At 40.8% G+C, this 13,972-nt stretch overlaps 1 protein-coding gene across 3 annotated transcripts; it reads left to right on the forward strand.

Moving 5' to 3' along the window:
* The first annotated feature begins 7,470 nt into the window (after positions 1-7,470).
* Positions 7,471-13,429, forward strand: LOC147885263 (uncharacterized). Of its 3 annotated transcripts, none has more exons than XM_087397333.1 (5): positions 7,471-7,852; positions 8,037-8,831; positions 9,247-9,441; positions 9,542-9,712; positions 12,756-13,429. In XM_087397333.1, exons 2-5 carry the CDS (start codon positions 8,055-8,057, stop codon positions 12,837-12,839), a joined length of 1,227 nt encoding a protein of 408 aa, XP_087253459.1. In that variant the 5' UTR covers positions 7,471-7,852; positions 8,037-8,054; the 3' UTR covers positions 12,840-13,429. The 3 variants fall into 3 exon arrangements, with proteins under 3 accessions (XP_087253459.1, XP_087253461.1, XP_087253462.1); XM_087397335.1 differs by having other exon boundaries at positions 7,471-7,834; XM_087397336.1 differs by having other exon boundaries at positions 7,471-7,637.
* Positions 13,430-13,972: the final 543 nt, after the last annotated feature.

Here is a 13,972-nt window from a genome sequence, read left to right on the forward strand (position 1 = left end):
ATGCTTATATTCCTTTCTTGAATAGTTCTATTCATCTTCTCAGCAACCCCATTCTAAGAAGGATTCTCAGGAGTAGTCAACTAACGCTTGATGCCACGTAGCTCACAAAAATTCTTAAATGCATGAGAGGTATACTCTCCTCCATTATCAGTGCGCAAGCATTTGAGCTTCTTGCCCAACTGATTTTCAGCAAATGCTAAGAACTTTTGAAATGCATCAAAGACATCACTCCTCTTCCAAAGAGGATAGACCCACACTTTCCATGTTGTAGCATCAATGAAAGTAGCAAAGTAAGAAGCACCACCCAATGAGACAATAGGCATAGGTCCACACACATCATTTTGAACCAACTCCAATGGTTCAAGCCTCTTCTTCCATTTGTAGCAATCCTTTTTGAAATCGCCTTTCTTCCCATAATAGAAGCATTGCAAATCCTTTTTGGCATGGGATTTTTCTCTAGATTTGCTTCCACACTTGCTTGTATTTTTGTCCTAGTATTTCCCCCTGGAATATGACCTCCCTCTCATATTGAGAGCACTTGAACTTTTAGTTCCAGCATTGTTCTTTCTATTTACCTTCTTAGTGAGAAGGCTACTCTCAACATCACTGCTTGTCAGGCCTCCTGCACGGGCTGAATTGCTTATACAGTCCTAAAAGTGTCCCAACTTTCAGGAAGGGTGACCAATAAGAACATTGCCTTAACTAAGTCACCAAAGGCAATTTTCTGAGCTAAAAGTTGACTGAAAATTGTGTTAAACTCATTTAAATGGCTAGACATTGAAGTCCCTTCTTCCATGCGAAGATCTATGAGTTTCTTTAGCCAATACACTTGACAAGCGGCACTCTGCTTCTCATAAAGATCATGCAACTTTGTCCACACACCATAGGCACCACCAACAATATCTTTCACATTGAAATACACTGATTTTGAAAGTGTGATCATGATCGTGGAGCGTGCAAGCTCATCCAATTCCTTCCACTCTTCATTAGCTTCCCACTCCTCTAGCTTTATGCCTTTGCATTTTATAGCTTTACTTGCTTCTTCTGCACCAGAACATTGTAGATTTGCTCCTTCCAATAGGAGAAGTTTGTGCCATGCAACTTCTCAATGTTAAACAATGCATTCTCTAATGTTGAAGCCATCACAATGGATGACTGAACAACTAGGATGCACTACACCAATGTACCAAACTCAAGCCCAAAAAATATTAACTGCAATGACAACAGCCACAGTGTCGTCACAAATACATGTTCTGCTGTAAGTGACCTTAGGGCATCCCAAAACTAGCCAATAGCTTTGTACGGTAGCTCCGATGCAAAAAGTGTAAATAAAAGAAATGTAGGTTGTACGAAACTCTACAACTTCTCAGTTTACAATAGGTCCAAAATCCATACATATTTCCTTATATCTGCTATTGGAAACCACCACCTACAAACTTTCACTGCTGTAGTAGCAGTTTGCAATAGTTTTGGCCTGTTTTGAACTGCCAATATCTTCCCAACCGTAACTCGATTGCCTTTGCTATAAACACCAAAGTTGTAGACAACCAATAGATCTACAAACTTCTAGTTTACTGTAGGTCCAAATTCATTATGGATTTTTTGATATTCACTGCTAAAAGTAGTCCCTTGCCCACTTTTTCTAGCTACTGCCATAAACTGTCAAAACTGTAAATCATGGGCATACCAGGCATCATAACTTTTTCTCTAAATCTCGAATTGAAACACTTTCAAAAACAAGATTGTAGATTGTCCAAAAAACTAAAACTTCTTAGTGCAACTCAGAAGACAATTCCTCATGGATTCTCTGATATTCACTTCTGAAAACAGCAACGTGCTCACTTTTTACTACTATCATTGTTGTCAAAAAAATTCCCTTAGTGGGAAGAGTATTGCACTAAAAAATAATCCCTTCCTGGGATACAAGACGACTTTAGAAAAAACACTACCCACTTATGCTCACTTTCTCAGCCAAACAAAGGCTCAAAATGCATCAATTGTAAGCAATCACCTTCAACCAACCTTTGGTGCTAGAAGCAGGTAATGAAAAGCATAACGAAGAGTATAGGATTACCAATGGAATTGAAGCAAGGAGAAATAAGACCACGGTGTGACGAAGATGCAACAGGTCGTCCAGAGGGGTATGCAAGCTCCTCCCGAATGGAAAGACTATCAGTTCATCAAGGATCATGAAGAGAACTTTCAAGGCCCGAGAAGGACTCCTAAAAAGAGAAACAGAGAGAAGGCCAAACAAAAGAATGGAGAACAGATGACAGAGTGACCGATCTATTGTATGACCTCTGAGATGAAGGTGACTTGAGCAAAGGAGTAGCAATAAGAAACAAAACACAAGCACACACACAAACTCTGATCCCCAGCAAAAGGATAGATCCACAAGCATAGAGAAAGTATGGGCCCTTGAGATGAGCACATCTGAAAGAAACATGCACGTCGATCTGCCCCCCTCAAAATGTTCACGCTCCTTGATGGAATACCAGTAAGAAAAAAAGGAGCACGCTAATCCAAACTGAAATAGAGATGCATACCAGTAAGAACAGAAGGGCATTTTGCAAAGCAGTTCTTGCAGGTTCTCTCCGCTTCTACGACTACAGTTCACTCCTCCTTCAATACATTTCCCCACCCCTACCTCCTTGTCCTTCTAAGCCTCCTAAAAAAGCATGGTATTGGGTAAATAAACAACGAAAACCACTTGAAACTAGGATTTTTTCATGTATGGTGATTGAAAATCCATTTCAACCTTTATCTACAAGTAATACAGAAGTGTCTTTTTTCAAGATGGTAAAGAATCTCAGGTAGAGCTTCCTTCTATTCAATCAAAGTCCGATCTTCACCTCCTTTAGATATAATCATGGAGACTCCACTACAAGAAGTTGTTATCAAAAGTGCACTAGCTTATGATATTGTACCTGAGCTGGGTGTTGGGATCATCTTTAAATTTTCAAGATGGTAAAGAATCTCAAGTAGAGCTTCCTTCTATTCAATCGAAGTCCGATCTTTACCTCCTTTAGATATAGTCATGGAGACTCCACTACAAGAAGTTGTTATCAAAAGTGCACTAACTGATGATATTGTACCTGAGCCGAGTGTTGGGATCAGATGTTGGATTCTAGGTTAAGTATACTACTACTACAACTGAGTCAGATGTTGGAATCAGGGTTGATGAGTCTACAACTACTACACCCTAGTTAGAAGGTAATCATTGCCTCTCTGTCCAAGATGCAACTTTTGATACATCCTTTAATATGGAGCTTTTTCACCCACTTATGAAGATGGCTTTTAATTCGTTGCTACAAAAATTCAGGATACCAACTGTCATTTGCAAGAATAATAGGGGGCTTAAATGCCTTCATTTTGATACCAGTGAAGAAGTTCCTTTAGAAGCTTTTTTGGAAACCTAGCGACTGACTATGGATGATTTAATCCTAGTATCTCAATCAGGTTCTACTTGATTATTGCATTTTGAGTTTCCCGACTCTCTTTGCGGGATCTTTTATTTGTATCCCCAACATTTGTACTTCATGATGGGTTTTCACCTCTATTGAGGTTTCCCATACAGTAATCTAAAGTATTACCAAAAAGATGTGTGCATCCACATATGTGTGTGTGATTTGGCATCTATCCATTGAGGCTAGACTTTCATATTTTCTTTGCATGGGTTCGATATTGGGGCCTCTGGGCTCTATGGAAGGATAGAAATCATAGTGTCTTAGGAGACTCTAGTTTTTCTCAGTTTTTCTATTTTTGGATGTCACTAAGACAATCTTTTTATGATTGTATAGATAGATTCCTCTATTTGCTTGTCTTATGTTCAAATCTTTTGATGTTTTGTAATGGCAAGTTCTCTCTTTGAGAACTGCTTCTTATAATATATAAAAACTATAGATATCCCATGGTATGATAAGGCTTCAATCTACATAACTATTTAACAAAAATAGATATTGAGGAACTTATGCTTGCTTTGAGAGTATTAAGATTTTTACTTGTATGAAACTTGTGTGGGTGTTGATTGCTAGAACCTACTTTAAAATGATTCAATAGGTGTAATCGAGTAACAAAACAAATTGGTAAAGAGTTCATATCCCATAAGAAAATCCAAAATAGGACCTATCTAAGCAAGATAACTTTGAAAGTGGGATAGATTAGATTAACTACCATAAATCAAGTTGATCAAAAACATGAAATTTATGTAACAACCAAGCTGTCAACACAATCATAGTAACAAGTAACAAAAATAAACATAGAAAACCTGTAGGATTGCATGTCACAATGTTTATATCACTGTGGGGGATATTTCTCATGAGATGAACTCATCAAAGTCTCCTTTTAGATGGACACCATGCTTAAACTTATGAAAATGGCTAGCATTCCTCACAATATTTCCACGTAGAAGCTTGAACATAAACTTCATAATCAGAACACACCTACATCTTCTTTGTGCTATGCAAAGGGGATCCAAGTGGTATAGAGATGAGGTCAAAAGCCAAGGCCAACTTCTTCCCTATCTTCCTCCTCCTTATTTTGTCTTGAGCATATAGCCTTCTTCTTTCATTCACCTACTTAACATGCGAAAATCAACTTGTAGTTCTTGTATGTCTCATGTCCTTGTATTAGGGCTTCAAGGTTTGCACTAATAGCAAGAGCACAAATGGCTTGGCTCATTAACATGCAAAAGAAAATCCAGGGCCTCCTTGTCATTGCATTCTAAGCACTACATCTTCACAATATTTTGTTAAACACAGTCCTTGCAGTGTTTGCACTCTCGCACTTGTTATGTTAAGTGTAACCCCATAGCGACATCGAAACCGCATGCAATCTAGAATGGTTTCAAGGATCATTTGAATGCTTCCTAAGTCTTCCTAACTATGTATCTAGTTCATTTAGTTGGATTGCCTTTGGTTGCATCTAGTGATATAATCTCGAGCCACCTGAACATTTAGCATTCTAAGATCCGCATTTAGCTTGTCTTTGTCTTCCTTATTGTGCATATCACCAAGTGTTGATAATCTCCAGGTTTCTTAAAAGGAAAGCCTTGGGTGCTTCTTTAGTAGTATGATTGCTTCCTTCCAAAATTGTATATAGTCACACCTCCAACAAATAGAGTTGTGATTGCAAAGAACTTTTAGGTTGGATTGGGATGTAAGATGGCAAGTGGATTCAACTTGTCATAGGCTACCTTATGAAAGCATTGTATATATGAATTTCTGTTGTGGGGTTCTCATCTTTAAAGATTGTGCTACTTTTTATTTCTAGTAGGTTCCCCTACTTGAAAAGAATTCAAGGGGATACGTAAAGATGAGAGTGATCAATGAGGAAGTCTCCCATCCTATTGTGTTTCACTCGAAGGACCTAGGGGTGGGGTTAGGAGAGGATAAGTGGGGCATGTGCCATTTTCATGCCTTTTTGATTGTCTTGCACCATGGTATCCTAAACCCATCCTACATCACTTCATAGTAGTGATGACAAATAGATTCTTATTAAAAATTGATGGTAGTCCCATCCATGTGCTACAATTTAGAAAACGTTGAGAATGATTAAGACACAAAAGACTTTTGCACACGGTACATATGCGTACATAATATCTTTAAATTTGCAAGTGGACACCATAGCACCACAATATTGGACAAATAGCATTAGCATTAGTCTTTGGGCACGGCGACGGTGAAAACTTGATTAACCTAAGTGTCCGGCGATTGATTAATTTGTGTAAGCATAGGGTTATGGAAAAAAATATGTGTTTGTTTCTAGAAGCTTCGTGAGGTGTCCTTTTCGAGAAACTTCCTACCACCTTGAGCACCTATATAGGAGGGAAGGGGGAGAGCAGGAAGGGGGGGCTGAGAGGAGAGAGGGGGGAAGGGAGAAGGAGAGGGGTTTGGAGAGCAAAGCAGTGAGAGGGGGAGTGAGAAGAGTAGAGCAGAGAGGAGTAGGGAGAGCAAAGCAAGAGAGGAGCGAGAGGGGATGTGTGAGCGATGGAAGGGGGGAAAGAGTGGGAGATTGTATATCTATGCCTCATGGGTAGTCCTCCCCTCAGGGTTATTGCTGGTTTACTGAGGGAGAGGAGATGGAGCGGGGTTGAGGGATCTGAGTGAGAGAGGCGAGGCCTATTTTGGTCATGTCACTTTGTATCTCTAATTTAGAGATCCATCATTCATTGGATGGGTAAGGCACAGATAACTCTATTGGCTAGATGAAAGATAGCTCTTTTGGGTAATAGAGTTAGCTTATATGACTATTCAGCTACAATTGTGCAATTTAATTAGGGTTGTGGTGATATATTTAGAGGTGTAGAAATCAATTGATGTTCTAGTGATGTAAATCATCAATACTTGTATTTATGAGGGGATATGTTGATTGAAATTTGAAGAAAATTATTGAATCTTCTAAAATTCTAAATGCAAAGTATCTACATTTCAAGATTTCTTTTTAAGGCTTTGCAAGTGATGTAACGAGATAGCCAATCTTGCACTAACATCTCTCTTTTTTTAAATAAAAGTTTTCCTTGCTTTTTTGCAAATAAAATTGAGGAACTCCAATTAATTATAATTAAAGACAGCGTGCCACTTTCTTTATTTTCAGCTCCACTTACAACTCTGTTTTCTACTTAGCTTTTCATTTAGCTTTATTGAATTTAGATCTTGAAAGTTTATGTGTAATGGTTTGCTTGTATGGTCCCTTTTTTAAATAGCAATTGTATGCTCCTTATGCCAAAGAATCATCCATGGTCATGCAAATGAATGCCCTGTCGCCCTCTTGATTAACATTCAGAATGGTTTTTCCAACGTTTGACTTTTTTCACACATAAGCACCTCCATGGCTACAGCATAGAGACATGGAATGCAAATACACACTGAAATTTTGTGCGTAAAATGAACTTCAATTCAATTTGCAATTGATTCGATGTGCAAACGATGTCTGGTTTGGTAATTAGGAATTTTTGAATCCAGGAGTCGAATAAAGGGAATATAGCAAGCATATCGGATGAGTTTCACAACTCTTAAATGTTGTGGCAAATGTAGGAAGAAGACGATTGCAATGTAATCCTTGCTGTGGAGAGTAGAGGTAGTGTAACGTTCATATTGGAGGTATCCAAATGGGGCTCTCCTTCTGCGGCAGGAGTTTCAAGTTTGGTTTCTCAAATTCGCAACAGAAGAGCAAGAGATGAATGGATGGAGGACCAATTCATTTAATAGAGTCTGGTCAAGGAAAGCGAAGAGGGAGGAGACTGCGAAAATACGGAAGCTCCATAAAAGTGTAATTTAAGGGGAGGCTGGGTTACGGCACTGGGGCGCGAGCTGTATGTATGTACGTAAGTACGAAGTATGTGTATGAATGTGTGCCCACGTGTGTAGAGAGAGGTACGTCTGTCTCTCTCTCTCTCTCTCGACATGGCCATGGCCACCACTACTACTACTGCCCATCGCCATCGCCATCTTCTTCTCCGGGTGAGCACTGATCACCCTTCTCTCCCTCCCCCTCTTTTCCCCTCACGAGACACGATCCCCTCCCCCCCACATGCTCTCCGACTCCACTCCCTCCTTACCCCCCCACTCCGGCTCCACATCGATTGGATCCTCCCGAAAGATAGCCGCCAGCTTTGCATCCATCTTCCACTCCCGTTGGTAGCTCCCCCCCCTCCCTTTCGTACCCTTTCCAGCAGCAGCGCGAATTCCGGTTCTGCCTTCTTCCTGTCGTGTACCACGCAGTCCTCTTCACCCAGTCACTCCCCTCCGTTGTAATTTGTGCTCTTGTTCATCGTTCACGCTCTGCTCCAACCTTCCAGCTCCTCCTACGCTTTCAGAATTTCCTCTACCCCGATGTAAATGGCGAGTCGCGTGTATGCTAATTTGCACCTGTTCGATGGATCGGTTGCTGCAGATGTTGATTGAGCAGATTGTATGCTCTGGTTTCATCCAGGGCAACTCTGTCCTGTAACATGCTTCTGATTTCGATCGCACAATTTGTACGTTAATTATATCTCAACCTTATGTATAATGGAATTTCTTGTTGTGGGCTCTTAGGTTGCAGTGCAACCCCCTATGCGAGGCTTAGATTCGTTTGATGACAAATCTCACTGCGATAAGCTGCTAGAATCAATGCGGGCTTTGCGCCCGCTGCTGAGTGCAGGCTCAAGCAACGATATTTTCCACGGCTTGCAAATGGTTACTGGAAGCAACAGTGCTTACTCCACCCCTATGAATTCTTCCCCCACCACGATGTCAACAGAAGATTTGGAGATCCTCAACAGTCCAACAATGATGAATACTCTCGATCAGGACATGCTTCTTTCCAGCCTCGGCACGTCTTCAGCGATGGGAATCAATTGTGACGAGTTGTCTCCTCTCTTAGACCACTCGGAAAAGTGGAGCTTGCCTTCCGAGCCTAATTTCTCGACTTGGAAGCTTCATGAGTTCCCCTCAGCTGAAAATGCGACCTTCCTTCATCAAGACAAAGCCGATGGCTCTTCAGACAAAAATCAAGCCGTCCATTCTGAACCTGGCAAAGTCCGGGCAAACTGGAGTCAAGGAAAGAGCAAGCAGGACATTGACGGCAGAGTGAATATTGGAAGTTCCAAAGTGGTGCCCTCTTCTCCCAGCCGGAAGGGGGGGCTTAGAGGGTCGGTTCCTGCAAATGATCATCTGAAGCAATTTGATTCTTCCGACAACAGTGATGCCGGGGAAGATGATGAGGATGACAAGCTCAGTCCCCATGGGAAAGCTCCTATGTCCAAAAACCTCGTGTCTGAGAGAAGACGCAGAAAGAAGCTCAATGAGAGACTGTACTCTCTGAGGGCGATTGTACCGAAAATAAGCAAGGTAATACTTTCCCGAATGTTTGTCTAAGGTCTTGTGCTTGACCGTAGGATGTGAACGAGGTCATGACAGAGAGAGAGAGAGAGAGAGAGAGAGAGAGAGAGAGAGAGCAATAAAGCTACTCTAATCTTAGTAACTAAGAGATTAAAAAACAGGATTTAAAGATTTCAAAAACAAAAACCACTTCCAAGTTCCTCCTATAGCATTTTTTTCTCTAGCAAAGCACTGATAACACTTGTGTTCCTCTGCTTTAGGTTAAGAGCCTTTTTGTCCATGATCTTTTGAGTGCCTTGCTCCTGAAAAAATATTTTAAAGATATTTTAGCGCACCTCATGCTTTGTCTCTGTTTGAACAGTAGCACAATGCTTGTCTAAATTCATTAAAAGTAGGTCCAGTTTTGACGTACATTGATTTGCAGATGGACAAAGCCTCAATTGTTGGTGATGCGATTAGCTATGTACGAGATCTGCAAAAACAAGTGGAGGATATGCAAGCTGATATTGTTAATCTTCAATCGACCAAAGATGCTTCCCCGGATGGATTGCTTGACTCTATGAAAAATGGCATGAGGAATGTACCCAGCAGACAAATACCAGAGCACAAAATCTTGGAGGTAACCTAGTAAGCATCTTTTTTCAAGCATGAGGGAGCTTTTACCTGCCTCAAGATTATTTTAATGGTTTTTGTAAGGGTTGATTATGTCTTCGTTTTAGCTTGAGGTTTCGAAAATGGAGGAGCAGACTTATCACCTCCGTATACATTGCAAGAAGGGACCTGGGGTTTTGGTACAGCTGACACGGGCATTGGAAGCTCTGGACTTTGAGATTGTCAATGCTAACCTCACATCAGTCAGCGACCATATCCTAAACACGATTGTGGTGAAGGTAGATTTTTTCACTTCCACTTTTAAAAAGTGTTAACCATCTTCATTTCTGGCATTGCTTGGAATATTTGGATGCATTACATTCAGAAGAGGACATGAAAAGTATAGAGGTTTCTCAATGGTGTGGCTGTTATTCTCAGAGATAGTATTTTCTATCAATTTTCTCATTTTTGTGAGTGGGCATGGATAGTTCAGACAAAAATTCTCTCTTGACTTGACTGCAATTTTGAATATGTGCTCTTGAATGAGTGGTATCTACCAAGCGTTCAAAGTTTCTTCAAATGTAGAAGCCTCTATGAGTTGGGCACATTTCTCAAGCCCATAATACAGCAACGAGAGCATGTGTACAAAGGTCTGATTAGCTATTTTGTCAGTTTCATCTCTTCAGTTGTCTAGGTGCACAATAGTACGCTCCTCAATTTTTTAGGTTTGATGCTAACTGCACTAGCCAGCCTTTTGTGATTCCTTTTGGCTCATTTGGTTCAGTCTGAAGAAGAGAGTTAGCTTAGCTTTACTGTTCATTATGATAGACTAGCTGGAGGATGCTTTTATGCAGATTGCTATAGGAACTGCCAGATCGCTAAACTAATGTAGTTTAGGCTCTCGTATGATTGAAACTGCACTATGTTGTGTTTTTTAAGAATGAGTTTACCCTTCACCTCCGGAGTGCGGACAGAAACTCAATACGAAGACTTTGTATAAATGGATGCTCAAGTATGTGTCGGTGTGTGGATTTGTATGTGTGAGAGCATACTTTTATACTATGGTCTACACCCACTGTTGGGAGTTGCTGACGTCAGTGGGGATGTCATAGTAGCTAGTCCCTGCTATGCATGATGGAGTTTATGGTTCTCAATCTTATGAGTGCCTCTCGTGAGATTGAAACTGCTCTATGTTGTGTTTTTAGAGGATGAGTTTGGGAATGTTCATGGAGTCATCTAGGTATATGCTTCTGCCGTATTAGCGGACATGCAAATTTGACCTTGTGAAGTTTTCGTCCAAGTTGCGGCCTACTGGGATTGTGATAATTGTTTCTATCTTAAATGGTGCGTTGCCCTATCAACTAGATTTAGATTTAGATGCTCGTTTGGGAGAGACTAAGATGAAATGGTTTAGACTTCACAAGCAATTGTAGCTTGAATGAAGAGATTTGGACTACTTTTTGATTAGCCTTCTCCTTTAGTGCTAGCCTTCGTCATGGCTGAGTTTGCCCTTCACCTCCGGAGTGCCGACAGAAGCTCAGTACGAAGAGTTTGTATAAATGGATGCTCAAGTATGTGTGGGTGTGTGGATTTGTATGTGTGAGAGCATACTTTTATACTAAGGTCTACACCCACTGTTGGGCGCTGATGACGTCAGTGGGGATGTCATAGTAGCTGGTCCCTACTATGCATGATGGAGTTTATCATTTTCAATCTTACGAGTGTCTCGTGAGATTGAAACTGCACTATGTTGTGTTTTTAGAGGATGAGTTTGGGAATGTTCCTGGATTCATCTAGGTATATGCTTCTGCCGTATTAGTGGACATGCAAATTTCATCTTGTGAAGTTTTCGTCTAAGTTGCAACCTGTTGGTATTGCGATAATTCTTTCTATCTTAAATGGTGTGTTGCCCTATCAGCTAGATTTAGATTTAGATGCTCGTTTGGGAGAGACTAAAATGAAAGCGTTTAGACTTCACAAGCAGTTGTAGCTTGAATGAAGAGATTTGGACTACTTTTTGATTAGCCTTCTCCTTTAGTGCTAGCCTTCGTCATGGCTGAGTATGTGCTTCGTCATGGCTGAGTTTGCCCTTCACCTCTGGAGTGCCGACAGAAACTCAGTACGAAGACTTTGTATAAATGGATGCTCAAGTATATGTGGGTGTGTGGATTTGTATGTGTGAGAGCATACTTTTATACCATGGTCTACACCCACTGTTGGGTGCTGGGCGCTGATGACATCAGTGGGGATGTCATAGTAGCTAGTCCCTGCTATGCGCGATGGAGTTTATGGTTTTCAATCTTATGAGTGACTGTCGTGAGATTGAAACTGCACTATGTTGTGTTTTTAGAGGATGAGTTTGGGAATGTTCCTGGATTCATGTAGGTATATATAGGCTCTATATGCATTATCAGAGGATACTACTGCTGGTTATGAGAGAGAGAGAGAGAGAGAGAGGCATTAATGTCTGCAGGAGGCCGAAAAATGGCCTGCGCGACCAAGAACCTGGAATACATCATGAGATCACCATCCCCTCAAAGAGGAGCCTCTAAGGTCAAACAAAGTCCTATCGTTAGTGCTCACGTGTTTTGGTAGAATCCAATGTGCATGTATCAGTTTAAGACCGAGTGTCTTTAGATAAAACGTCTTTAACTTAGATATGTTTGATGATTGCTCTTCCATCGGGCTAAACAGCCCCTGACTTCTTTGACTTTCTGCATCTCCATCAGTTGAGCTTGAGTAATTGGGGGGAGGGGGGGAACTGGATCGTTGCATGTCTATAGGTATGCGAAGAAAACCATGGACAGCTGAGGGCAGCTCTGAAATTGATTGAAGTTTTACAGCAAAATGGCCTTCCCAAGTTTAAATGACACAAGTTTCTTTCTTTCTTTCTTTCATTTACGAGAGAGAGAGAGAGAGAGAGAGAGAGAGAGAGAGAGAGCTTGTTCTTTTGGTCGTTTTTTGTTTGTTTATTTTTGCTTACTCACCTTGTTCCTTTCTTCTTTATTTCTTTATCTTTCTCTTTTTTTTAATTGACGTATTTTAGTAAGCACTGGGTTTGGCCAAGAGACTCTGTGGGTCTTTAGAAACCCAGTATAGCTGTGTATGCTTGGGCACTGATGACGACATAAGCATTGCTTTGCTTGCTAAGTATGTCTACCTTTTGTTTTTCAAAAAAATTTTGTTACCTCATTTTTCTTCTCATTTATTTTCTCTTGTATATTTTTTGTAGAATTTTGGACTTTAGAACAGCAAAAATCTTAAGTTGTATGGTTAGATATATTCTAGTCTTACAAAAGTATATAGAAGTTGACTTCTAATCTTTTCTGATGCATTTAGCAGGTGAAAAATGGTGATGTACTTAAAACAGAGGAGCTCAGAAAAATGACTCTAGATGTTGTTCCTAAGTTTGGCTTGCACCTTTGATACTCCTGCTATAGGTCCGCTGCTCTTGGATGACAATGGTCTGATGTGGACGAATATCAAACAGCAAAGTGGCTTTGGGCTCGTGTATTATAGAGAAGGAGAGTGGTAGAGTCGCCGATCTTTATGTCAGCCAGTTGCACCTTCATGCTCCTTCATGCTGTCAATCCACTGTTGGTTCATTTATCATGCTCGTATACTGGACAAGGACTTACCATATGGGTTGATAACAAAAACATCAACAAAGAGAAATCTGAGTTTTCAGGTAATTTGACTTGAGAGAAAAGGTGGACAGTTTTGTATTTCCAAAAATCATCGTCTTCTGAGCAAGGTTTCCTAGGCTTAATGCGAGTTTTTCCAAGGTGGATCCTCCTACCTGAAATTCCTGGCAAGTTTGGGTTCTATAGTGGCCAACCACACACCCCTGCAACAGCTTGGAAAGCTATATGGAATTATGGCTTGAGTTGCACAAATATGACAAGCAGACTTTGTATAAGAGCTGGTTTCATTGCTCGAAGTATTGTTTTGTAGTCACTTTAATGACAGGCATGAAATGTTTGAAGAAAATGGATTCCAACTTTACATCATGGAGTTAACAGTAAGCCGTTCTCAAAGTAGCACTCTATTTTTCAATTCAATACATTCTCACAGCAGCACCGTGTCCAAGAATAGGGCTAGAATCCTCTGCTAACCCTTGCAGCGGAAACTGATGGGCAAAAGACCTCACTACTACTATACTGTGATCTACTATACTCATGAGTGCACAAAGGATGAATGAGTAAATTAGATCTTGAATTCACAGCAATATGTTACATATAAAGCTGCACGTGTGGACAGGCAAGTAACAAAGAGATGCTTCTGGCCCCCTCTGCTAACCCCTGCAGGGGAAACTGGTGGGTAAAGGATCTCACTACTGTCTTTGTTCTCTACTAAAGGGCACAAAGGATGAATGGATGAGGAAACACTCAGATCTGTAATACATAGCAACTTATTACAGCCAAGAGATCATGGTCCATGTGGTATATAGAGATGCTTTTGTAGGCAACCAAGTGCTGCATTCTATCTACAGCCAAGAAGCTAGGTCTATGTCTGCTGCAGCCTCTTGCTCTGGCGTACCTATCGGGGGCTTCTGTGGG

The sequence above is a fragment of the Dipteris shenzhenensis genome, chromosome 26, assembly GCF_047967505.1.
Source record: "Dipteris shenzhenensis isolate YYH24624 ecotype China chromosome 26, Dip_SZ_1.0, whole genome shotgun sequence".
NCBI lineage: Eukaryota > Viridiplantae > Streptophyta > Polypodiopsida > Gleicheniales > Dipteridaceae > Dipteris > Dipteris shenzhenensis.